Here is a 27591-nt window from a genome sequence, read left to right on the forward strand (position 1 = left end):
CTACTGATATTATTGCCCCTATGTAGCCATGTAGTGTATATATATATATATATATATATATATATATATACAAATATAAATATTAGTACTGTATAACTGACACCTCCATGCTCACCCTCCCCTGTCACGCCTCACCCCCTATATGCTATTCTGACACCCATCACCTCAATCCCCACTCCTCCCCACTATCGCGAAGCACAGGGGGGCCTCATTCAGAATTTTGCTATGGGGCCCACAAAGGTCTAGTTACGCCCCTGGTACAAGTCACCACTATTTTGTGTCCAACACTTTTCTTTCTTCTAAAACATCAACACAAATCCCTGTAAAATAATATAAAGGCACATATTTATTTAGTAAATTCTTTAATTTAAACCAGATATGGCAACATCAATATAAAACAATATAATATAATAATTTAATGACTTTACAATGGTATCTTAGGTCATACAACAGTCTTTGAAAATCAGAATTGACAATAATATAAAATAATAATGGAATGAAGGGATGTAAGTGTTTGAACTTATAAAGTGCAGATGTGTTCTACTACTATATGCAGCCTGAAGGCAGGGTGTGGGGGATTGGCCCATGCGAGGGGTAAGGGGGCTGGCACTGCGGGCGGCGTGAGGGGTTTGGTCCACACACAACGCTGCAAAATTTGCAACATTGCATGTAGACCAGAATAAGGTCCTTTAAGTTTTAAGAAACAATCAACCAAATGTCTATTTTAATAATCCAACACTTAACATCTATAAAGTAGTGTACGATGTCCTATGTTCAATAACACGCTAAGGTGATTGTGTCTCTCACACAAGCAGGAATGTGCAGTATAGGAATGTATAGGAATGTTCTTATTGTGTGAGGAGGATGTCATAACCGTGACACAGGAGAAATCTCGCTAATATTTTAAAAAAGGTTAAAATGTTTTGGTGAAGAAATGAGGGGCGTGGTCTTGGAAATTGTTATATTCATCGGTTCCGGCCACCAGTACCGTTGCAGGAAAAGTTCGGGGACGTTCTGGATCCTGTAATAAAGAAAGTAAATGATCAGTTCAATATGCTGCTCTCCCAGGGCCATTTATTACAGGTTGTACATACAAATATGTCCCATTCTGTGAGCTCCTATGTACAGATGTTTCTTTCTTACTGTTGCCTTATGTGTGCCAAATAACTCTTATTGGTGCACCAGGTCCCGTGCAACTTTCTGGCGCAGAGCATTTTTTTTGCTCAAACTGTGCATCTTATTCATAGGAATAAACAACTGGGAGCGACAACGCTACATTGTGCTGATCAATTTGAGTGACATTTGTACATCTGGATGGATTCAGTACTGAATCCCGGCGGTCGGGATCCCGGCGTTCAGAATCCTGACGCCGGAATCTCGACAGCCAAAATCCCGACAAGGGGGGGACGTGGATCGCCCCCCCTTGCGGGCTCGCTGCGCTCGCCATGCAGCGGGCCCGGTGCCTCGCTACGCTCAGCACACTAATTTATTCTCCCTCCAGGGGTGTCGTGGACACTCACGGAGGGAGAATGTGTCGGGATTTCGGCGGTCGGGATTCCGGCGTCGGGATTCTGAACGCCGGGATCCCAACCGCCGGGATTTTAACTGCATCCCATCTGGATGTGAGTGAGTCTGTATCTGTGTAAGAAGGGATCTTATGTGAGTCGCTGCTGCTTTTTATCACACTGAGTTCAGCTGTGCTTCATCTGCGATATTACACGTGTGTAAAACCAATTCTGGTGTATCTCAGGTGCCCCAGGTATCTTGCACTACATGGCGTACAGACAACCAGTAATGAGGACATATCTATAACCACATAGCCCAGTGGTTCCCATTCTACTTTAGCTCATGGAATCCTATCAAAAATACAGAATTTAATGAGCGACTCCATGTCATTCCGCATGCCAAAGCTAGTCCGCTAGTTTCTCAAACCCTAACTAAAGCAGTTACAGGCTTGTTACGTCTGTCTGGAACCTCATCAGTTTCTGCATTAAGATTGTGCACATCCTCTTCTTATTTCCTCTTCACACTGCCACTAAGCCAAGAAAAGCAACTTCTGACAAGAAAGGTTCATACTGTATAAACAAGTCTGCAAACACTCCTTTCTGTGGTGGTCTGGGATGTGGAGAGGCATAGAACTTTCCAGAACACGTTTGATGATGAGTCACCATTTCTGGAGAGAGGCATTAGTGGACAGTCTCTGCACTCAGCGGCAGCATGGTTATTAGTCATCGTTACCACACTCATTATAATACATACATACATATTTAGGACCTCCAAAATGTTGTCTCATGCTATAATGAACTTTTATCTTGCAGATCCTTATTATACAATGATATAACCTTAGTGATTCGCAAAACCCAGTGTGAGAACATGCAAAGAAATTGTATGACCTGAATTGGCCACATTGTATCGATGTTTACACCACAGAACTTGGATACTATTGTTCATCCCTTTGACATCAAATTAACAAGTAATAACATAATATATGCTGATTACTGACCTCAACTGGATAAGCTTTAGTGGGAATGTAGCGGATCACAAATCCACATCTTCTCCTGTTGGACATGTTGGGTTCGCTGGCGTGGACAGTCAGTCCATCATGTACCTGACAGCATTAATAAGAATAAACATATAATGTTCACTACACAGGGCTCCCACAGTGCGCTCACATCTATCACTGACCAGAGCTGGAAATCTAAACATCTTTATCATACATCTGACAGACATGTAATGCTGGGACTCATGCACAAAAAGTATACTGTACTTCTATTTCCTGACATTGTACAGAGAGGGGGCAGCACTGTTCTCCTGGGGTTAGGGATTATGACATGTTTAACACATTTTGAACACTCTGAGCATAAGCAGGGCCTGCGCCCCATGTATTCCTACATAAACATGGAAATAACTGATTTATAACAGGTGATTTTAAAAGATTTGGGCTATGTATAAGAATTACATCATATTCATTCATTAGCTTAAAGGCTATTTCAACCCCAATGTAGATTTTCTTTAAACATTTTCCTCAACTTTCCTCAATTCCCATCTAATCCCACCCCATAACTGTATTAGGTGGATCACTTCCTGGAATCCCCTCTGAACACAAGGTAGCGGCCAAGGTAGGGTAATAAGACATTGTTGGTAACATAAAGAATTGCAGAGTCCCTTTGTTAAAGCATTAAAGTAAAAAAAGCAACTTTTATACATTTCAACTATAAAGGAAGGTTTAACTGATCATATACAGATAAAGCAACGGTACTTGTTTCCTAGCAGGGCGCCCAGTACGCATTTAGCGTACTTGGCTATTCACCATAGTGAAATCGCATTGCATCGCATGTCGCGTTATAGTAGCATGCGATGCCCATATAAAGTGCACAGGAGTGCTTATACAATGAAATATCGAATGCAATCTCAGTGCACCAAATGCGATGCAATATTTCATCGCCACGATATGTGATGGTATGAGATGTGATGTGTGCATAGTATGTGATGTGATGGGTGCTTACAATTGTAAGCACCTTCACCTATGCCATTGTTTAGTGTCAACCCCAGTATCAATGCCACCCCGAAGCGTGGCGAGCGGCGGCGGAACGCGTCCTCCAACCTTTTTATACCCCCACTATCCACATCGGCGTGGAGTTGATTTTATATATTGTGGCGAGTGCAGCGAGCCACCAAGCCCGAAGCGTGTCGAGCGGACGCGGAATACATGTAAAGTAATCCGCGTCCCCTCACGGGGCTCGCTGCGCTTCGGGCTCGTGGCTCACTGCGCTTGCCACACTATATAAAATCATCTCTGTGCTGACGTGGATAGTGGGTAAATGAAAAGGTCGGAGGACGTGTTCCGCTGCCCCTCGCCACGCTTCGGGGTGGCGTGGATAGTACTGGTGTTTTAGGAACACATTCACACCTGCACATTCATACAGCTGACACAGTAATGACGACATGTGTTAACTAATAACTAATTTACTTAAATAGGAGCGGGAACAGGAAAATCGCATCGCATTGCATGCTACTACTATACGTGATGCGATGCAATGCGATTTCTCTACATTTGCGTACGTAAAAAATCTGGGCGCCCTGCTAGGAAACAAGTACCAAAGCAACTCTTTTAGGAGATGTTTTACTTACAGACATTTGTCCGGCTTTGAGTGGACACTCAACTAAATCTTCTACATTGACCAGGTGTTTTGGGATCTCCTGGTTTGATGTCAGCATGTTCCCCGCAATGTCTGCAGTCCTGTGCTCTAGAACCCCCTGTTTGTGACTCCCTGGAAGAAAACATATCACAGTCACTGCATATAGGTCCCATTCCTAATTCCTATCTACAGTATAGCCAGGAATGGGCTACATTTCACCCTATCACCCTATCTACATCATCTTCATGATATATGTATAACACAGATAACCAGGGCCGGTGCAAGGCACCGGAGCGCCCCAGGCGGAGAGAAGTGCTGCCCGCTTCCGTCCATCATCATCTGCAGGGCGGCGGCGTGAGAAGCGCTTCTGATTTTGAAAACACTGCCCGCACGCTGATTGGCTGAATCTCAGCCAATCAGTGTGCGGCCAGTGTTTTAAAACCCAGAAGCGCTTCCTGCGCCGCCACCCGGCGGATGATGATGGACAGAAGCAGGCAACACTCCAGCTGGGCGGTACAACTGGCGGCTCCCTCTCTCCTGGCTCTCCTCTCCGGGTGGCTCCCTCTCTCCTGGTCCTGGACGATGACACCCGACGGACCCCCCTGCTGCATATACAGTAGCGGGGGAGGGGGGACGACTTCCGCCTTCCAGTGGCCCTCCAGTGGCCGGCGCCCTAGGCAAATGCCTAAAGCTGCCTAGTGGTGGCGCCGGCCCTGCAGATAACATTATAAGAATAATAATTGTATTTATATAGCACTCTTTCCCCAATAGGACTCAAGGTGCTTAACAGATAGAATACATTTAATACAGTACAGGAACATTGAAGTACATAATAGCTCTTCATAAACTAGGGGCCAGAGAACTGTTCTACCTTTTACCCCAAAATATATTTAGATACGTCGATGTCACCCCCTTGATTTAAAAGGAAGGAAATCATAAAAGTGCAATACACACTGTACCCCAGAAATTGATTACATATCCTGTAATCCTGGCAGCAGTTAAGCATGATGATGATTACTATGTATGGCTGTGTGTGGTACAAAATTTGTACCACGCACAACCATACAAGGTAATGATCATCATCAATGGCTGCCAGGCTGTGTGTGGTATAGCCATTGATAATGTGACGTCCAGGCAACTATTAGTGTCAGTATTTCAAGATGATCTAGTGACAGTCTGGGCATTTGTTCCCCCTAGACTAGAGATGGGTATACCTAGACAGAAGCCTATAACCAGGCAAAGAAACTCTGCACCACAGCGGCAGTACAGACTGCGCGCTGCCGAGGTGGCACAGCAACTAGTCGACTCTACTGAAGAAGCGGGCGACTTGGAGGCAGGGCCTTGGGCATCACGCAGGGAAGTGTGTTATACGCAAGGGCCAGAAGGACTGCACTCAGTTCCTTGTACACTACAGTACTGTAAAGGTGTGTACACACTTGTACAATTTAGACTATATTACAATTTAGACTATCTGCATACAATATATAGAATTTAGACTATATAGTGCAGATCTGCACTATATAGTCAATGCAGCCAAGACTTTCTGGCTGCGATATGGGAGCGCGCATCGGGATTGCAAGGGTTAAAACCTGTGCGATCTGCGTGAGATCCAGATGAGATTTTGACTATATAGTCATAATCTCATGCACATTGTACAAGTGTGCACACCATAACAAACACAGCCAGGCATACATATAAAATCTATAGATTCTATATGCAATGAAATTAAATATCTGGGGGTAATGGACAGTCGCACTGCTAAGACACAGCCGGGCATGCATATAGATTCCTATGCATACCTGCTGTAACTCGGCAGCGCGACCGTCCATTACCCCCAGTAATTTCATTTTTTACCCCATTTGGGGAATGTTACCCCTGTTCCCTTACCACTGTCATAAACAATACAAAAAGAAATGACTGAAATGCTTGAGTAAACAGGAAAGTCTTCATGCTGTTTTTGAGTATTCTAGAATGCGGGTCTCTTGAACTGTGTGAGCAAGTGAGTCGGAGCTGCTTTGTGATTACAATGTACATAAATGATAACAGATAATACCTGGAATAATTTGCAGGACTCCGTTCTCTGTGTCCACATCATCCAGTGCCAGCCATACAGAAGCCACTGGTCCTCCCTCAAATCCCCAGTATCTGCAATGCAGAGAGGAGCCATTTGTGATTGGTCCACAGCTGACAAATAGACCATGTAACTGGCCACACACATTCCATCTACAAGGCACCTTTCCTACTTACTTGATGTCCTGATGCCAGGCAACGTAGGGGGCTGTGTTGTCTTTGTGCGGGACGTCGGTGGAAGGATATTTACAGATGAAGCGTGAGTCCAGGAGAATGACATTGGGACCCAGCACAGCGGTGATTGCTCTCAGGAGATTGGGGTGGATGGCCAGGTTCATCACCCACTCATACTGCATATGGATGTTGTGCAGATTGTACTGAGTGTACTCCTTGCCTGAAAATATAGGTTTCTATCATTATACAAATATGCAGCATGTGCATGTATACAAAATGTAACAGTGTGAGGATTATGGGGCAGGTATAGTGGGTTATCGTAGGGTTTGTCTTTTATATACTCCAAGTAGAGCTAAACCATTTCAATACATATTTCTTTTCATGTATGGGAGGACATAAAATAGCAATAATTTGTATATTGCAAACAAAATTATCTTCCCAATAATGTGCTCAAAATATGTTATGGTCACTGGCTAGAGCTACCCCCTGCTCCTTTCTTCCGCCCTCCAGTGGCCGGCGCCCTAGGCAAATGTCTAGAGCTGCCTAGTGGTGGCGCCGGCCCTGTATATAATATATCGGATTGATGACATTTCATGCTGCCATGTCACAGATATAGATATAGCAAATAGGTTGCACATCTGCCTTGTGCAACCCAAGAATAACTCAGAGGTGAATGTTATACTGAGAGTATGGGTCTGGGATGAGATGGAGGAGATAGGTGTAAGTAACTACAGTAAAATACATCTCCACATATAATATGCAGAAGGAAAACACAGAGGCAATGTCAGGTGCAACAGCTAAATTACCATACAAGTATACAACCTTATGGACACTGCTACAAAACCGATACCAATCTGTAAATTATTTGTATGCTCACCAAACTTTTCCTCCAGTTTCTCATAGTCGCTGTTGGCTTGGCGCAGTTCTCTCCTATCCAGCACGTCTATTGCTGTGAGGAAGCCATTGGCCTCATAGAGAGTCTTCATGTGGTTAGCATCAGCCATTGTGCTGTTATTAGAGGATATGCAGCTGCTGGTATAATGCAGAGATAACTGAATTCTTCTAACTCTGACTTATATACAAGCCTCAGAGAGAAGCCCAGCCCATACACCTATTATGGGGAACAGGTTATTTTGCCTAGTCAAAGTTTCCTTTATGACAGTGACCATCATAGCTCCGGGTAGATAGTTACTGTATTACACGTCATAAATCATAAGATACTGTAAGACAATTTCCTGTTTAACTCTTTTTCACCATCCTCATACAATGTGACATAAGTGTGACAAGTGTCTAGCACTGGGAATTCCAAGCTATTCAGGAAACAAACTAATATTGAGTAAACATATCATCTTTTGTTGCTTTTTGTACTTTTAAGTATTTAAGAAATGCAAGTACAGGTAGCTCCTTATTTTGTGAGTAAAGTTACTACTTTGATTAAACTCAGTAGAGTAACCATAGCATAGACCAGGGGTGGGTAATTATTTCTGCTAGGGGGACCACTAAATACTTCTAGCAGATATTCGAGGTCTGCACTCCAGAAATAATGGGTGTGGTCACTCAAATGGGTGTGGGGGAAATTAACTAAGATGTGTATTCTACTTCACATGTGATGTTGCTATGGGCAACCAATCAGATCCTGTCTACTATCTTCTAGAGGGTGAAAAGAAAATTCTGATTGGCAGGGCCGGTGGTCCCTGCAGTGAATAGAGAATAACTAGCGCTATGCGCGCGACGGTGCGGGAAGCGCTTCTGATTTTGAAAACACTTGCCACACGCTGATTGGCTGAATCTCAGCCAATCAGCGTGTGGCAATTGGTTTCAAAACCAGAAGCGCTTCCCGCGCCGTCGCGCGCATAGCGCTAGTTATTCTCTATTCACTGCAGGGACCCCGCTGCCGCCAGCAGCTTTATACAGGGACAGCGCCGCAGGTACCCCCGCGGCACGGACACCCATGCCTGCTCCAGCACTGCAGGGACGCCGACAGCTATATGCTGGGGGTGAGCGGCGAACTGCTGCCCTCCAGGTGCCGACGCCCTAGGCAAATGCCTAGAGCTGCCTAGTGGTGGCGCCGGCCCTGCTGATTGGTTGCCCGTAGCAATATCACATGTTAATAAAATACACATCTTATTAAATTTCCCCCTGTGTGTCTGAATTTATTGTAGCACACCATATACCCCTTTTACACATCACGCAGCCCAATAGTAGGCCCCTTATACTTGCCCCTTACATTAGTAATTCCGCACCAGCTCCTCCTTAGTAATTTCACACACCTGCCACCATTAGTAATGCCACACATGCCCCTCACATTTCTACACACCAGCTCCCCCTTAGTTATTCCACACACCTGCCTCCATTAGTAATGCCACACACCTGTCCCTCTTTATATATTCCAAACACCTGCCTGCCAGTCTTGAAATATGGTGCTGATTGCAGCCCAATACAGTCATGGCAACGCACCCATCCTCAGCGGCGGCGTTGTGGCTGTAGTGACATGCGGGGGTGTCCGACTCAGCGCTGCTGTATGTGTGTCCGATGTCGGCTGTGTGTGCATGCGGCGTAGTCTTGCCTGGTGCCTGCTACGTACAGGCTGAGCGTTGGCCACACAGGACTAAGTTTGCCCAGGGCAACTGAGAAGGGACGGGGGAGCAGGTACTAATTACCTGGGCCCAGGCTTGCTGGAGGGGCCTGGCGGGGGGCCCTGGTCCGACCCCCCCCCCCCTTTCCCCCTCCATCCCTCTTGGGCAGCAGCAGCACACACCTACAGCATGTGCTGACAGCAGGATCAGCATGAGCGTCTCACTGACATCGTGAGAGCTCATGCTGAGAGCCTGCTGTCAGCACAGCACATGCTGTAGGTATGTGCTTCTGTTGCTGCTGCTTATTTTCCATCTTGATTGCATGGTGTTTGGTGTATGAAATAGGAGACAGCGCTATTGGTGATATAATCTCTTTCTGTATGTCCATTTTCTGTTGGTGGTTGACAACTCCAACATTATTATATCTTCAGCTGCACGTCTTTTATTTTGTGCTCTAATTCTGAAATAATTCTTCTTACACATACAGCATCGCCAAGTCAGGATCTGTTCACGGGCTGCATGCGCCCCACAGGCCGCCTGTTGCCCACAGTTGGCATAGACTATAAAGTAACAGAACATTCTGATTAATGGGTTTTATAGTTTTTCTTTATATGTATTAAACAGTTTGATCAAGAAATGAAACTTGTTGTGCACATGGTTCATACTTCCTGAAAAAAATCTCAGAATGTATTGCTGCTATCCAGCCTGAAATCACTGCAAAACTGCTGCAGTAGTCATTTCTAGCATCTTGTCATTTTATATCTTAGTAAATGTTGGCAGAATGTAAATTGCTGCCAATAGAACTAGCAGGATTCTTACTGTACATTTTACAGCCAGTCTCCTAATATCGGGTGAATGGATGTAGATTTGGTGGATGGATGTAGGTGTTTATGTAGTACCGATGGAGGAACGTTAGTTGATAAATGGCTTATAATGCTCCTGCTGTGGTCGGGAAACAAGGTGGCATCTTGGGGGGTATTCAGACCTGATCACTGATGGGCAAGGTCAGATAGCCACCACCCAGACAGAGGGGGAGATTCTCTAAAAATCTCCGCCCCCCTTCGCCGCCCATCGCAATTATAATTATCGCATATGTTCTAACATATGCGATAATTATAGCAAAGGACAGCTCTTGCGTTAAGAGCTGTCCTTTGCGGTGAGAGTCGCCGGGTCCCAGCAGGTCCCGGCGGCTCCCCCCCCTCCCTCCAACACCCGGCGCTGCTGCTGCTGTGCCGGGCTCTCCTCCTCCCTGCACCCGGAAGAGGATCAGTGCAGGGAGGAGGTCACAGGTCCGGGCAGCACAGCTCTGTGCTGCCCGGACACAGGTGAGGGGGGAGGGGGCAATGCAGGGCGGCGGGGGTCCGTGCGGGGCGGCGGGGGGTCATTGCGGCGCGGCGGTGGGTTGCGGCAGAAGCCCATTGGCTTCTATGGGGCATCGCCAGATTTCTCTTACAGCATCCCAAAATGCGGTAAAAACCCGATAACGGGGTTTTTACTGCATTTTTAGCTTAGAGAATCTCCCCCAGAGTGAAAACACTCCCTGTGCAAGTCTGAGAATTACCTGATCAGCCGCCAGCTGCAAATCCATTCGCAGCTCACTCTCCATCTAATGATTTTTCCAGTTTTTTCAAGTTTGTGCAAGTGTGTGCGTGTGTAATACCCAGTGTGTGTGGTAAGTGTGTGTATGATACCCAGGTATCAGGTGTGTTGGGCTGAAAGCCTTCCTTAGCATTGACAGAGAGGCAAACCAGATGGTACTTCCCCAATTATTGCAGACTGGCAAAAGTCAGGTGTTAGGATACAACATAATTTTTTTTACAATGTAAATTCTACAGAATACTCTTTAGTACATTTAGAATAATAAGACTGTGGTATACAAATAACTTGCAGGATAAGGCGTTCCTGGTGTCATACTGCCTCTAAATTAACAGTCTCTCCAATAGAGCAAGCAAGCTGGTTGTGCTAGTACTTGTAGTCAGGGCCGCTGAGAGCGGGGGGGGGGGGCGGGTACATTTTACCTGGGCCCGGGCCTGCCAGGGGGCCCGGGTCCGGGCACACACTTTAAAAAATAAATTATTTATTTGGGCTGCGAGTGTGCCAGGTGGAGCGGCTGGATCTGAAGGACTAGGGGCGGGATGTATTAATATGCATCGCCGCCCTTCGCCGTCCGTCTGCCGCCCGCCCGCTGCAATGTCAGTGCATATGTACTAACTTATGCGACTGGCATTGCAGTGCGGAAACGGAGAACCCCCGCGATACCTGTACTGTGGTGTGCGGGGGTCTCCATCTCCTCCCTGCCGCCTCCTGCTACCTTCACGCCGGGGACAGCTAACCAGGCTGTCCCTGGCGCCTCCTCCTCCCCCTGCAGCCGGAAGGACATATGAAAATGCTGTAAAACAGGGGTTTTACCGCATTTTCATTTTGATACATCACATCCTAGGGTCAGCTTTGTCTGTGCAGCGGCTGCGGCACACTGACTCACAAACCACTACTGAAGTGCCAGACATTCAGTGGCGGCTGGACCGGGGGATGATACAGGGTCGCAAGCAGAATGGTGGCAGAGGACCGGTGGACAGGAGCCGAACAAACCGGCTGCTTCCTCTCTCACCACTAGGCTATATACATACAATCGGAGCACCCGGACAGCTCCATCAGCTCCACCTCTATCAGCGCACCTCCTCAGGCTGCAGACAGCAAAGTGCACGATAGGAACGGTAATTTTTTGCGGCGGGGGGTGGGCTGGGGTTGGGGGGTGTTTCTGATACTGTGGAGGTGACAGTGGGATTTATTGAAGGTGCTGGGGGGGGGGAGCACTGGAGTTGGACATTGAAGGTTCCAGGGGCGGGGAGGGAGGTGTTGTTCTTTTATTTACCCCGGAGTACTGCAGTTTTTTTGTGACTGGACAGAATATATATATATATATCACAGCACGGTGGTCCGGCACGGCCGCTTGTAGTCACACAGCTTTGACGGGTGCCCGCAGTCAGCATACGCAGCCACATATATTTCCAAATACTGCAGCACTCCAGTCCTTATGAAACAATCGTAAAAAGTTTAATGAGCAACGTTTCAATACAAAGTAACTGTATTTTCCTCACCCTGAGGAAAATACAGTTACTTTGTATTGAAACGTTGCTCATTAAACTTTTTACGATTGTTTCATAAGGACTGGAGTGCTGCAGTATTTGGAAATATATATATATATATATATATATATATATATAGGAAAGGTGCGGCACTCCCAGCATAATAAAGATACTCTTATACACCAATAGTGGTCAACGTTTATAGAAAAAATTGTTATCAGGATGGTGAATACAAACAAACAGCAAACTTACCGGTAAATAGGTGAACATCAAGGTGAGTCGGGCGGAAGGGGGTGGGGGGGGGGCACACCCACTCACTTCCACTGGAGAGGGCTGACATCATAAACAAGGTGTTAGCTATTAGTGTCAAATTATAGAAACAATAATGAAATCAAAATAAAAGTGCTTAAAAGTACATGAAAAATATATATAGAAAAGTACATATAAAAAGTACATATATAAAAAAATTAACAATGCATTACAACACAGCCAAACATTGAAGAAGAATCTCAGTATCTCAATATACATCAAATATATATTATAACTTTTACCGAAAGATAGAGAATGAGATCTGTTCATTGAGACCCTTCGGAGCAATTACATCCAGGCGATGTATCCATCGCGCCTCGCATTGAAGCAGTTTAAGTGCACGGACACCGCCTCTGTTGGAAAATGGAACACAATCTATCATACGATACCTTAGGCTATTAAGAGGATGTTTATATTCGGCAAAATGCCGTGCCACGGGTTGATCGCTTTTACCAGAGATCAGTGCCTGTCTTATAGTGCTTCTGTGCGTTGTCATGCGTTCTTTGAATTTACAAGTGGTTTTGCCTATATACTGTAGGCTGCAAGGACAAATAAGTTGATATACAACGTAAGAGGATGAACAAGTAAAATTATGTTTTATTTTAGGTGCACCTTGATAAAAATGCCGGACGGCCTAGAGACGTCGGCTCTACAACTGCCTCTGGTGTTGTCATTTCTAATAGTGCCGCCGTCAGGACAAATATACAGGTGTGTGTTACACACATCATCACAGAAGGCACCTCATTCTTGATTTATCTGCAGTACCTTCAGCGTTAATACACAGAGTGCCTCCTCGAGGAAATATATATATATATATATATATATAATATAATATAATCAATAGGAAAATAAGTGCGCAAAACAACCTTAATATAGACAATATAAGTCCAGTAAAACACAGAGATTGGTTATCTCATTCAAATCTTTTGTCCATGCACTTTAGGCCAAATCCACCTGGCAGCTCTCAGCACCTGGATTCCACAGTTGATTACGTCTAGAAGGAAAAATAAGAGCTCTCCATAGTGCAATATCAATGGTATAAAGTTTTTTTATTAAAAAAGCATCCAAGGATAAAACAAGTATAGGGTAACGTACCAGAGTGGGCGGTTAAACCACCGCACTTTTACAGCATGAAAGTCTGCGTATCCACACAGAGATGTTGGAGCGGTTACACTCGTGGTCACAGCGGACAAGAAAGCAACACCATGCCACGCCCCAACACGTTTCATACCACGTACTTCGTCAGAGCTCTCTGACGAAGTACGTGGTACGAAACGTGTTGGCGCGTGGCCTGGCATTGCTGTCTTGCTGTCTGTCTATATGTACACCCCAACAGGCAACCTGCATCCCAACCAGCCCACCACTGCCTCCGCTCCCTGGTTTCCATACTAGGACATCAGATGCCTGGCAGTAAAAGCAGGAGGACTGCCTCAGAGAAGCATCAGAGGGGAGGAGCCAGGGATGCAATGATGGGAGGGGAAAGCGTCCATGTCATGATGGTTACCATTGTACTGTGAATATGATGTAGTTTATTAGTACCTACTGATAGTGCTATCAGCAGTGGGCCAAGTGGCATAAGTAACATTGGTGCAGGGGATGTGGCTGCTATGGGTCCCAGACTGACTCCAGGGCCCACCAATGCGTCTGCACTGTGGTAATAAAATGTGCTACTATAACTTGCTATAAATAAGTTCAAGTTTTCCCTGTTACCTCACTGGAATTACTAAGAAGCTAACAATTATCTTCTATTACGCCATGCGTACATTTGGGAGGTTTACCAGATATACCACCTGTGATGTCATATTATTATGATATGTGATGATACCAATGTCACCTTCACTAATTATCTCCTAACACAGAAGATAGATCCAGCAACAATTATCACCATAGATCTTAGACACTTCCATGGAGGTTTTTTTTATAAATCAGTGTTACAGTATTATGTTACCCAACAGCAGGAGCTGCTCATCATACATGTTTCATATATCTATTATTTATTATCAGTTATTTATATAGCGCACACATATTCCGCAGCGCTTTACAGAGAGAATATTTGAACATTCACATCGGTCCCTGTCCCAGTGGAGCTTACGATCTATATTCCCTACCACATGTACACGCACACATTTATTCTAGGGTTAAATTTGTTAGAAGCCAATTAAGCTACCAGTATATGTTTGGATTGTGGGAGGAAACCGGAGTAACCCACGCAAGTACGGGGAGTATATACAAACTCCGCACAGTTAGGGCCAAATATATGTGCACCAGTGTATGAAATAGGGAAACAGCTCACAGCACTCACAGCTCTCCTATACTCAAACACTCAGTAACCATCTTTGTCCGCATACACATCTCCATCATTGGCCACAAGCCTCTAGTAGTAAGTTGATTGAGTACTCACTACTTATATTTAAGCTGTAATGTGTATTGAACTGTGGCGCTCTTCACCTGTACTCTATTTTTGTTATTAATTCAATGTAATACTGTTTTGTCTCCCTGTACTGTTCCTTTGTACGGCGCTGCGAAACACTTGTGGCACCTTATAAATAAAACTATAATAATAAAAATAATAATAATAAGGGAAATGATGACATATTTGGTAAATTGTATACTTCTTTCATGTTCATTGTGACATAAAATATGTACACAATATTTATGTTGTACATTCTGTAATACAATAACACAGAGAACAGAGCAGTGGGTACTTGTTTCCTATCTGGGCGCCCAGGTTTTCTACGTACGGCACCGTAATGAAATCGGATCGCATCGCATCGGATTCGGTACTCGATGATGTACGATGGTATACAATGCGATGCGATCCGATTCGATTTCCCATAGGAAACAATGTGAAATGGCTCAATTTAGCCAAATTATCATAGGAACAATAGTAAATGGGCCAAAATCACCCCTGAACATTCAAATGTCCCCCCAAAAGTAGTTGACGCCACCCCGCCATCAACGTGAACCCGAAGCGTGGCGAGCGCAGCGAGCCCGCGAGGGGCGGCGGTACGTGTCCTCCGACCTTTTCATGCCCTACTATCCACTAGGGCGTGGAGTGAGAATATAATAGTGTGGCGAGCGCAGCGAGCCACCGAGCCCGAAGCGTGGCGAGCGCAGCGAGCCCCGCGAGGGGACGCGGATACCTTCACAGGTAAACGCTTTCCTTCGCGGGCTTCCCAGGTGTCCATGGCGACGGTGACACCTGGGAAGCCCGCCAAGGGACGCGTTTACCTGTGAAGGTATCCGCGTCCCCTCGCGGGGCTCGCTGCGCTCGCCACGCTTCGGGTTCACGTTGATGGCGGGGCGGCGTCAACTACTTTTGGGGGGACATTCCACTGCTCTGTGGGTTTTTTTGGGGTTTCTGGCCCATTTACCATTCTTCCCTATGCTGATTTGGGTAAATTGATCCATTTAACATTCTTTCCTATGGGAAATCGAATCGGATCACATCGCATCGTTCAATATCGTGTATGTGTATTTGTGGTATCCGATGCGATGCGATCCGATTTTTTTACGGAGAATAGCATGGTGCGCAATTAACTTAGCGGGCGCCCAGATAGGAAACAAGTACCGAGCAGTGGGTATAACATTGTTCTGATGCCTTTACTGATACATTACTTACTGACAGGTAGCCACCGAACATAATGTCTGGCAATTATCTATAAAAAATACTACACCCACATTTTTTTTAACATACTGAGACCCACACATATGAGGGGGCACCTTGTTTGGAAAAAGGGGAGACTCCACTTTCAAATTAATTAGCAGTTACAGTGGAGTATTCACTCGCCCTATTCAATCCCAGTGCTGATATTTCGCCTGGGTGAAAAACCCATCATTGGCTAAAACCGCGGGGATTGACAAAATTGCCCCGGATTCTCGTTTCTTGCAAATTCAACCATTTTTCCAGATATTTTCACCCATCCAGATGCGCCCCCCAAAAAATGTGAAATGGCTAAAATGGACTCAAAACTGGACGAAAACCCCAGTGATTGAATGCTAATTGGTGAATTTTTGAAGATTTTTCAAAATCCAGCCAGGATTGGATACCCCCATTGTCTGGTAATCACCATACAATAGCTAAAACAGTACACAAAACACATTTTTCCCCAGAAGGGAGTTCTAAAGCACATATCTCCCCATCTTGTATCAAATAAAAAAGTGATACAAGATGGGGAGGAAGTATTGACTTTGAGACAGGCATTCAAATGCAGATTGTTTATGTCAAAAACGAGGAAAGGGTGGTAGCCTCATGTTTTAATGCCCAGGGCTATTCAATTACACCCTCAGTATTACCCAATACTGCTTGTTTAAGATGGGAGTACTATTGAAGATGTGATGATGCCCATAGCAACCAATCAGATTTTACTTCTTATTTATGTAATCTATCTATATGATAATAGACCCAATCTGGTTGGTTGCTATGGGAAACATCCGTGGAACTCCCATTTTAGTAAATTGCCCCATAGAATCTGGGATAAATTTCTGCTCGTAGAAATGAATTTTGTGGCACATATTCAACTGAAACTAACTTCAGTTGAATGCCGCTATTCAGTTGGCCGCTAGGTGCCGCAAGGCAGCCAAAGCGGCATTCGGGAGGAGGAGCCGCAGGATGTAAACACACATCCTGCGTCTCCTCCTGTCAATTTGGTGGATCGAGTTTCAGCGTTTTTTGTTTTGCCAAGTCCTGGATGCCTACATGGAACAAAGAGGACTTGATCTACGCCGGAGGACCCTTATAAGTATAATTTCCTTCCACAGGTACCACATGGATTTCTTCAGGACGTGCTGAGGGATGGACGGCGACCTACAGGCTCAATATAGGTAAGTATCAGTATGTGTGGGCTATGTATGGAATATAGTTTTATTATTCTGGTATGTCAATGTGTTTATTTTACTATTTGTATTGCTGTGGAACTACAAGTTCCAATGGGCCCTTTAATGCCCCGCATACTGGGACCTGTGGTTCTCCAAGTTCCTGCATACGGGGGAGAACTCATAGTTCACCAGCAATATACAATAGTTTTGTTCTATTTTTACACCACATATCAGTCCGGTGCCCTCTGCCCATCGGCAATGGGGACAGCCCCAGGCTTCAGCCTGGGTAGGTAAATTCTGGAGGGGCGACCCCTTCATTGGGGGGATCCCCACTCCCCCAGGACCCCTGCCCAGGCTGGCCGGTCAGGGGATGAATGCTTTGTTGGGGGGACTTATATAAAAAGTCTCCCCCTGGCTGTGGCATTTACCTGCTGGCTGGTTGGGCCTGGTGCTGGTTCTTAAAATATTGGGGACCCCTAGTCATTTTGTCCCCCGTATTTTGGGAACCAGCCCTTGGGCCTGGAGCTTGTTTTAAAAGATACCGGGGAACCCTAAATGGTTTTTCCCTGATTTTTTAAAACCAGGACTGGCTCTGCGAGCCTGGGGCTGGTTAAGGCTTCTTTTTTACACTGCAGCCGATACGAATTCATATTTTAAAATACGAATTTGTATTTAAAATACAAATTCGTATCGGAAACAATACGAATCCATACGCCATCAGAAAATACAAATCAGTGAAATAAGAATACAAATTCAGAAATGCAATATGACGCTGATGCCAGTCATATTCATTTGTATTAAGAATACGAATACGAATTTTCGTATTCATATTCTAAGTAAATTTCCCCCAGTGAATTTATTTGTGGTGTTTGTAAAACAAAACAATTATTGAAATTGCAATAAAGACACATTTTTTTTGTGTTAACATTTTTTTATTATGTTTCAGAATGAGCAAAAAGACTAATGCTGTTTTCATAAAATACAATATAGTTTTCTAGAAAAAAAAACAATGACAAGGAATAATTTGTATGGGGAAATGTAAAACATTATTGACATTGATGTTGAAATTATATGAGGGCAAAGCTGAAAGTATGACTCAGGTGAGAAAATCCGCAGCAGCTAAGCGTTCTGGTGAGGTTACTGGGAATAAACGGGAAGCTATTTATAGTAAGTTATATATAGTAACCACAGTTACCACTGTACATAATCTTTTTATTTGCATACAATCCTCAGTACTGCATAAACACATTGGATAATTTATTAATGTAAAGTTTACATACACAGTTTTTTAAGTACATAAGTTTGATACATACATAAACTAAATTCCATTTTTTTAACCCCTTCCCGCCGCAGCCTGTTTTTGCCTTCCTGACAGAGCCCTTTTTTTCAAATCTGACATGTATCACTTAAGTGGGGATAACTTTTTTTTGCTTTTACTTATCCCAGTGATTTTGAGATTGTTTTCTCGTGACACATTGTACTTCAAGTTAGTGGTAAATTTGGGTCGATACAGTCTGTGTTTTTTTGTGAAAAATACCAAAATGTCGTAAAAAAATGGAAAATTTAGCAATTTTCAAAATGTTAAATTTTCTGCTTGTGAGACAAATAATCATACCACTCAAAATAGTTAATAACTAACATAGACCATATGTCTACTTTATGTTTCCATCATTATTACAACCTCCTTTTAATTTTTTTGGACACTAGGAGGCTTAAAATATGAATAGCAAATTCTCAAATTTTCAAGAAAATTTCAAACACTGATTTTTTTAGGGACCAGTTCAGTTCTGATGTGACTTTGGGGGACTTGTATGTGAGACACCCCCATAAATGATGCCATTTCAAAAACTGCACCCCTCACAGTATTCAAAACAGCATTTTGGAAGTTTGTTAACCCTTTAGGTGTTTCACAGGAATTAAAACAAAGTGTAGGTGAAATTTCAAAATTTCATTTTTTTAGCAGATTTTCAATTTTAATACATTTTTCTAAGGAACACAGTAGATTTTACTAGAGAAATGTGACTAAAAATTGATTCCCCTAATTCTTTTGTTTTCATAAATATCCTATATGTGGCCCTAGTGTGCACGTTGACCAAACCACAGGCTTCATAATAAAAGGAGCACCTACTTGATTTTGGAGCCTCCTTTTTATGAGAATATTTTTTAGGCACCATGTAGGTTTCTAGGCACCATAAGATGCTAAAAGTTAGGAACCCCCCCACAAGTGACCCCATTTTGCAAACTACACCCCTCAGGGAATTCATCTAGGGCTATAGTGTACATTTCAAACCCCCAGGGGTTTCACCAATTGTTGTACAACTGGGCTGTGAAAATGAAAAATTACATATTTTACACAAAAATGCAGTTCTGGCTCAAAATTTTTCATTTTCACAAGGAATGAAGGAGACAAAGCACCCCAAAATCTGTGTCCCAATTTCTCCTGAGTACGGCAATGCCTCACATGTGACCAAAAAATACCATTTGGGTGCATGGCAGGACTCAGAAGGGAAGGAGTGATATTTGGATTTTGCAGCACAGATTCTGGTGGAATGTTGGTGGGTGCTATGTCGCATTAGCAAGACCCCCGAAGCACCAATACAGTGGAACCCCCCCACAAGTGACCCCATTTTGCAAACTACACCCCTCAGGGAATTCATCTAGGGCTATAGTGTACATTTCAAACCCCCAGGGGTTTCACCAATTGTGGTACAACTGGGCAGTGAAAATGAAAAATTTAATTTTTTACACAAAAATGCAGTTCTGGCTCAAAAATTTTCATTTTCACAAGGAATGAATGAGACAAAGCACCCCAAAATCTGTGCCCCAATTTCTCCCGAGTACGGCAATGCCTCACATGTGACCAAAAAATACCATTTGGGTGCATGGCAGGACTCAGAAGGGAAGGAGTGATATTTGGATTTTGCAGCACAGATTCTGGTGGAATGTTGGTGGGTGCTATGTCGCATTAGCAAGACCCCCGAAGCACCAATACAGTGGAACCCCCCACAAGTGACCCCATTTTGCAAACTACACCCCTCAGGGAATTCATCTAGGGGTATAGTGTACATTTCAAACCCCCAGGGGTTTCACCAATTGTGGTACAACTGGGCTGTGAAAATGAAAAATTACATATTTTACACAAAAATGCAGTTCTGGCTCAAAATTTTTCATTTTCACAAGGAATGAAGGAGACAAAGCACCCCAAAATCTGTGTCCCAATTTCTCCCGAGTACGGCAATGCCTCACATGTGACCAAAAAATACCATTTGGGTGCATGGCAGGACTCAGAAGGGAAGGAGTGATATTTGGATTTTGCAGCACAGATTCTGGTGGAATGTTGGTGGGTGCTATGTCGCATTAGCAAGACCCCCGAAGCACCAATACAGTGGAACCCCCCCACAAGTGACCCCATTTTGCAAACTACACCCCTCAGGGAATTCATCTAGGGCTATAGTGTACATTTCAAACCCCCAGGGGTTTCACCAATTGTGGTACAACTGGGCAGTGAAAATGAAAAATTTAATTTTTTACACAAAAATGCAGTTCTGGCTCAAAAATTTTCATTTTCACAAGGAATGAATGAGACAAAGCACCCCAAAATCTGTGCCCCAATTTCTCCCGAGTACGGCAATGCCTCACATGTGACCAAAAAATACCATTTGGGTGCATGGCAGGACTCAGAAGGGAAGGAGTGATATTTGGATTTTGCAGCACAGATTCTGGTGGAATGTTGGTGGGTGCTATGTCGCATTAGCAAGACCCCCGAAGCACCAATACAGTGGAACCCCCCACAAGTGACCCCATTTTGCAAACTACACCCCTCAGGGAATTCATCTAGGGGTATAGTGTACATTTCAAACCCCCAGGGGTTTCACCAATTGTGGTACAACTGGGCAGTGAAAATGAAAAATTAAATTTTTTACACAAAAATGCAGTTCTGGCTCAAAATTTTTCTTTTTCACAAGGAATGAAGGAGACAAAGCACCCCAAAATCTGTGCCCCAATTTCTCCCGAGTACGGCAATGCCTCACATGTGACCAAAAAATACCATTTGGGTGCATGGCAGGACTCAGAAGGGAAGGAGTGATATTTGGATTTTGCAGCACAGATTCTGGTGGAATGTTGGTGGGTGCTATGTCGCATTAGCAAGACCCCCAAAGCACCAATACAGTGGAACCCCCCCACAAGTGACCCCATTTTGCAAACTATACCCCTCAGGGAATTCATCTAGGGGTATAGTGTACATTTCAAACCCCCAGGGGTTTCACCAATTGTGGTACAACTGGGCAGTGAAAATGAAAAATTAAATTTTTTACACAAAAATGCAGTTCTGGTTCAAAAATTTTCATTTTCACAAGGAATGAAGGAGACAAAGCACCCCAAAATCTGTGCCCCAATTTCTCCTGAGTACGGCAATGCCTCACATGTGACCAAAAAATACCATTTGGGTGCATGGCAGGACTCAGAAGGGAAAGAGTGATATTTGGATTTTGCAGCACAGATTCTGGTGGAATGTTGGTGGGTGCTATGTCGCATTAGCAAGACCCCCGAAGCACCAATACAGTGGAACCCCCCCCACAAGTGACCACATTTTGCAAACTACACCCCTCAGGGAATTCATCTAGGGGTATAGTGTACATTTCAAACCCCCAGGGGTTTCACCAATTTTGATACAACTGGGCTGTGCAAATGAAAAATTACATTTTTTTACACAAAAATGCAGTTCTGGCTCAAAATTTTTCATTTTCACAAGTTATGAAGGAGAAAAAGCACCCCAAAATCTGTGCACCAATTTCTCCCGAGTACGGCAATGCCTCACATGTGACCAAAAAATACCATTTGGGTGCATGGCAGGACTCAGAAGGGAAGGAGTGATATTTGGATTTTGCAGCACAGATTCTGGTGGAATGAATGGTGGGTGCTATGTCGCATTAGCAAGACCCCCGAAGCACCAATACAGTGGAACCCCCCCACAAGTGACCCCATTTTGCAAACTACACCCCTCAGGGAATTCATCTAGGGCTATAGTGTACATTTCAAACCCCCAGGGGTTTCACCAATTGTGGTACAACTGGGCAGTGAAAATGAAAAATTAAATTTTTTACACAAAAATGCAGTTCTGGCTCAAAATTTTTCATTTTCACAAGGAATGAATGAGACAAAGCACCCCAAAATCTGTGCCCCAATTTCTCCCGAGTACGGCAATGCCTCATGTGTGACCAAAAAATGGCAGGACTCAGAAGGGAAGGAGTGATATTTGGATTTTGCAGCACAGATTCTGGTGGAATGTTGGTGGGTGCTATGTCGCATTAGCAAGACCCCCAAAGCACCAATACAGTGGAACCCCCCACAAGTGACCCCATTTTGCAAACTACACCCCTCAGGGAATTCATCTAGGGCTATAGTGTACATTTCAAACCCCCAGGGGTTTCACCAATTGTGGAACAACTGGGCAGTGAAAATGAAAAATAAAATTTTTTACACAAAAATGCAGTTCTGGCTCAAAAATTTTCATTTTCACAAGGAATGAAGGAGACAAAGCACCCCAAAATCTGTGCCCCGATTTCTCCTGAGTATGGCAATGCCTCATATGTGACCAAAAAATACCAGTTGGGTGCATGGCAGGACTCAGAAGGGAAGGAGTGATTTTTGGATTTTGCAGCTCAGATTCTGGTGGAATGAATGGTGGGTGCTATGTGGCATTAGCAAGACCCCCGAAGCACGGTGAAATGATGAACCTAATAATACATAGATGTGTGGTATATTTTAAAACACTCCTTTATACATAGGCCGGGTTTGTCGGGGCAAGTTTCACAGTGGAAAATAGTATCCTTTCTTATTCCCTTTTTATAGCAAACTTTGCACCTTTTTTGTGTCCTGCCCTTTTTTGCAGTGGAGGGGATTTCGTTAGGAAAATGCTGCCCTGGTACAATACGGGGGCCAGTACTAGAAGTACTGGGGCCCTCTGCCTGCTGGTTCCCAAATATTAGGCCCTTTATGACTTCCTCTTGAAAGTGCATAAATGTCCCCCTCTGGCTGGTAGAACGGAATAGCACGTAAGCGTTATACAGTGCCATCTGGATGATATACACGGCCAGCTTCTTGTATAATATTTTTGTTTTCCGCAGGGCACTGTACGGCTTCAGTACCTGATCTGAAAGATCCACTCCGCCCATGTACTTATTGTAATCTAGTACACAATTAGGTTTTGAGGTGTGGGTACTGGTACCTCGTACAGGGACGGAGGTGGTACTGTCTCCGTGAATTGTTGTCAGTATAAGGACATCCCTCTTGTCCTTATATTTGACCAACAACATATTTTCGGTGCATATTCCCCTGCTTTCACCCCTTCTCAGTACTTGGGCAATGTGCGTTTTTGGGAGGCCTCTTTGGTTCTTGAGCACAGTACCGCAAGCTGCTGTACCTCTTGAACCAAGGGCCTTAAACAGGGGGATGCTAGTGTAAAAGTTATCCACATAGAGGTGATAACCTTTATCCAGGAAGGGGTGCACTAAATCCCAGACAATTTTTCCACTAACACCTACGAGGGAGGGGGGGCATTCTGGCGGTTCAATTCTTGAATCCTTCCCTTCATATACCCTAAACCTGTGGGTGTACCCTGAGGTGCTTTCACACAGTTTATACATTTTTATGCCATACCTTGCCCTCTTACTGGGAAGGTACTAGCGGAATTTAACCCTTCCTTTAAAATGTATAAGGGACTCGTCGATACAAATACATTTTTCAGGGATGTACAACTCTGCAAATTTGGCACTGAAATGATCAATGACCGGCCTGACTTTGAATAGCCGGTCAAAGGTGGGATCATCTCTGGGTGGGCACTGTGCATTATCGGTGTAATGTAAAAATTTAAGGATTGTCTCAAAACGAGTCCGAGTCATGGCCATACGGTAAAGTGGGGTGCTGTACAGAACATCTGTACTCCAATATTGCCTAATTTCTGGCTTTTTTACTATGCCCATATGTAACACCAGACCCCAAAACATCATCATCTCTACTGCATCTACAGGGGTCCACCTAGCAAATGATGACGTGGGGTTTTGAGCAATAAACTGCTGGGCATATAAATTACTTTGGTCCACCATTAAATTTATAAAATCATCAGAGAAAAATAATTTGAAAAAGTCAATTTCTCTGAGACCTGTTGAATCAAATTGGATTCCTGGGATGGCCAAAAACTCAGGAACCTGGGGCTCTAAATTGTCTGGTGGTGGGGTCCATACGGGATCAATCATTTGAGGGGGGGGTCTGTGCTGCTCTACGGGGGCGTCTTTGAGGGGGTCCCTCATCACTAGAGGAGGAAGATGAGGTTAAGACGAATCCTTCAAATTCCCCGCTTGCATCACTGGCTGTGTCAGAGTCAGAGGCAAGCATGGCATATGCCTCCTCCGCTGAATACATTCTTCTGGATGACTGGGATGACATTTGGGATGACATTTGGGATGCCATTTTTATTTTTGTGTTTCTGTAAGTGTAATGTTTCAACACGTGTATAGTGTAGGGGGGGTACAAACTTTATTTCAACACGGGGGGTATGTAGTGTGTAGTGTGTATGTAGTGCAGAAAAAAAAAATACTTTATACAGGAATTTGATCCCAATAAAAAAATAAAAAAAATTATATCAACCCTGTGCCGAAAATGCTGTTCGGTGATGTACGTCACTGATCAGCGCTCAGCGGCCACAGGACACCCACAAAAGCAACGTGGGTGTAAAAACAATTTTAAAAAAATAAACCACAGCACTCTCCAAAAAAAAAAACAATTTAAAAAAACTGCAGAAAAAAAATTATATCAACCCTGTGCCAAAAATGCTGTTCAGTGATGTACGTCACTGATCAGCGCTCAGCGGCCACAGGACACCCACAAAAGCAACGTGGGTGTAAAAACAATAAAAAAAAATGAACCACAGCACTTTAAAAAAAAAAAAACAATTTAAAAAAACTGCAGAAAAAAAATTATATCAACCCTGTGCCAAAAATGCTGTTCAGTGATGTATGTCACTGATCAGCGCTCAGCGGCCACAGGACACCCACAAAAGCAACGTGGGTGTAAAAACAAAACCCCACTGCACTCTCCAAAAAAAAAAAAACTGCAGATCAGTGATGCAGTGATGCAACACTGATTAGCAGTGAGGGGCAGCAGGCACACAACTGTGGGTGCAACCTGACAGGGTATATATATATATAAAAAAAAAACCCTGGACCCCAAAAAAGGTGCTGATCACTTAGTTTATACTGATCAGCACAAAAGGGGGGGCAGCAGGGGGGGCAGCAGTCAGTTGCACAGGCAGCACAACCTTTGGTGCAACTGACAGGTATATATATATAAAAAAAAAACCCTGCACCCCCAAAAAGTTGCTGATCAGCACAGATATACTGATCAGCACAAAAGGGGGGGCAGCAGACACAAAATATAGCACTCTCTATCACTCTCTGTCACTATCTCTCACTATCTCTCACTATCTCTCACTATCTCTCACTATCTGTGACTCTATGACACTGCAGCAGCAGCACACAGGAAGTCACAAGATCCAGGAAGCATCCAGCTGCTGGCAGCACGCTACCAGCGGTGATCAGGTAAGTATCAGGCAAGGATCAGGTCAGTATATCACGACAGATTGGCACGGTGACCGCTCTGCACGCAATTCCAGACCGGAATGGCGTCTGCAGCGCAGTCACCGTTAGTTTAAATCACGCGCCATGGCTGTGATTGGTCCGTCGGTCCGACGGACCAATCACAGCCTTGGGGGCAGGTGGGGTGAGGTGGGGTGAGGTGTGGTCATCACCGGTGACCCCCTCATGCCCCCTCCCACCCGGCGGTGATTGATCCCTGTGTTACAGAGCGTCTGATTCGCCGGTAACACAGGAAAACGCTGCGACTGGCTGTTCACATTGACCGGTGTTCCTTATTTGAGAAAAAGATCTCTCTACAGGCTTCTCTACCTCCAAAATCTGGTAAACCTCCATCCAAACTTGAGACTCACTGATGTGGTCTTTTTATCAGATTTTATTGTGTTTTTGAAAAATCCATTTTCCTGCATGTTTTATTTTCTTTGAATAAATTTGTTACACTTGCAATATTATACTATTTTTTCTCGAATTGTTATTGTCTTACATGTCTCCATCTTATTGACATGGAGAGCCTCTGATGAGGTGAAGAAAAGTAAGATAAGGAGAGTGAATTTTTTTTTTTACACCTAAATTCACTGAAAGGTGGTGTATAATATTAAGGTGGTCTGTTTAGCCATCCATCACGGAATATAGTGGAAGGGTGTCAGCGCACAAAGTCACTTAACACTATTAAATTTCATACCATTATTTCGGTCACTGGGGAAGTAACCATAGTGACTAGTGCTGCAGACATCTACAATTCAGCGCCCTGAACATAGACTCAAAACCATCATAAACATTAAGCCAATCACAGCGATCGCCGACGGGGGGGAGGCATCGCCGCCCCCCCTGGGCATGCAGGGACAGCAGACATGTTTAAACTGTCACCGCGTCTATAGATGCGGTGACAGTTTAAAGTCATGACGTATATATACGTCATGTGTCGGGAAGTACATCCCGGCCATGACGTATATATACGTCAAATGTCGGGAAGGGGTTAAATAGTGAAACTCTGGGAAGAATTACTATGGAATTCAATACCTTATTACTAAATTCAGACAAGATAAAGCATTTACTGTTCACGTTTTATTTTTTACATGCATATTGTAATCTATACAATGATATTGTATAAAATATTGCGACGTGAATCATAATTACAATAGCATACTTTGAGGTAACTAAAAAAAGTCTCAATTAGTATAATTATACTGTTTGGGAAAATCCAGTTTGATAATCATTGTACCTTTCTGTTTACTCAGGTTATCTTTATTGTTATCTGATGCTCAGTTTTATTCTTCTGTGTTACATTTACCTGGTGAATTACCCAGTGGAGTAGCAACAGTCCCCACAGACACAGCAGTAGCCTGTGGGCACTGTGGGGACAACTATCCCAGAATGTCACGCCGCTACCAGTGCAGCAGAAAGGAGCCGCGGGCCTGCAGAGGAGCACCGTGGGAGAGATATACCTCCCTTAATGGACAAATATTAAGGACGCTACAGGAGAATTCAGCTGAGTTAGTGAATCCTTTGATTTCTAATAGCTTACCTCTAATTTCTCCCGCCAGCTGTGACATTACCCTGCTGGCTGGTTGGGCCTGGTGCTGGTTCTTAAAATACGGGGGACCCCTAGTAATTTTTTCCCCCTTATTTTGGGAACCAGGACCGGCCCTTGGTATACACACAGACAAACCAGGGTCTGCCCAAAATCCTCATACATTGAAGCTAACTAGAAAAAGAAAGATAGGAACAGCGCTGTACTGAATATATGAAATATTTAATAAAATTTACA

The 27591-nt window shown here is 44.1% G+C and overlaps 1 protein-coding gene across 1 annotated transcript; it reads right to left on the minus strand.

Moving 5' to 3' along the window:
• Window positions 1–501: 501 nt before the first annotated feature.
• On the minus strand, window positions 502–7613 carry LOC146036616 (putative alpha-ketoglutarate-dependent hypophosphite dioxygenase). The gene is made up of 6 exons (XM_083160562.1): window positions 7261–7613; window positions 6387–6603; window positions 6193–6284; window positions 4132–4271; window positions 2504–2608; window positions 502–1021 (listed from the first exon to the last, which is right to left on the minus strand). The coding sequence occupies exons 1-6, from the start codon at window positions 7385–7387 to the stop codon at window positions 914–916; spliced, it is 789 nt and encodes a 262-aa protein (XP_083016688.1). The 5' UTR covers window positions 7388–7613; the 3' UTR covers window positions 502–913.
• Between the last annotated feature and the right edge of the window lie 19978 nt (window positions 7614–27591).

Source organism: Crinia signifera, chromosome 9 (genome assembly GCF_055691185.1).
Source record: "Crinia signifera chromosome 9, ASM5569118v1, whole genome shotgun sequence".
Classification (NCBI taxonomy): Eukaryota; Metazoa; Chordata; class Amphibia; order Anura; family Myobatrachidae; genus Crinia; species Crinia signifera.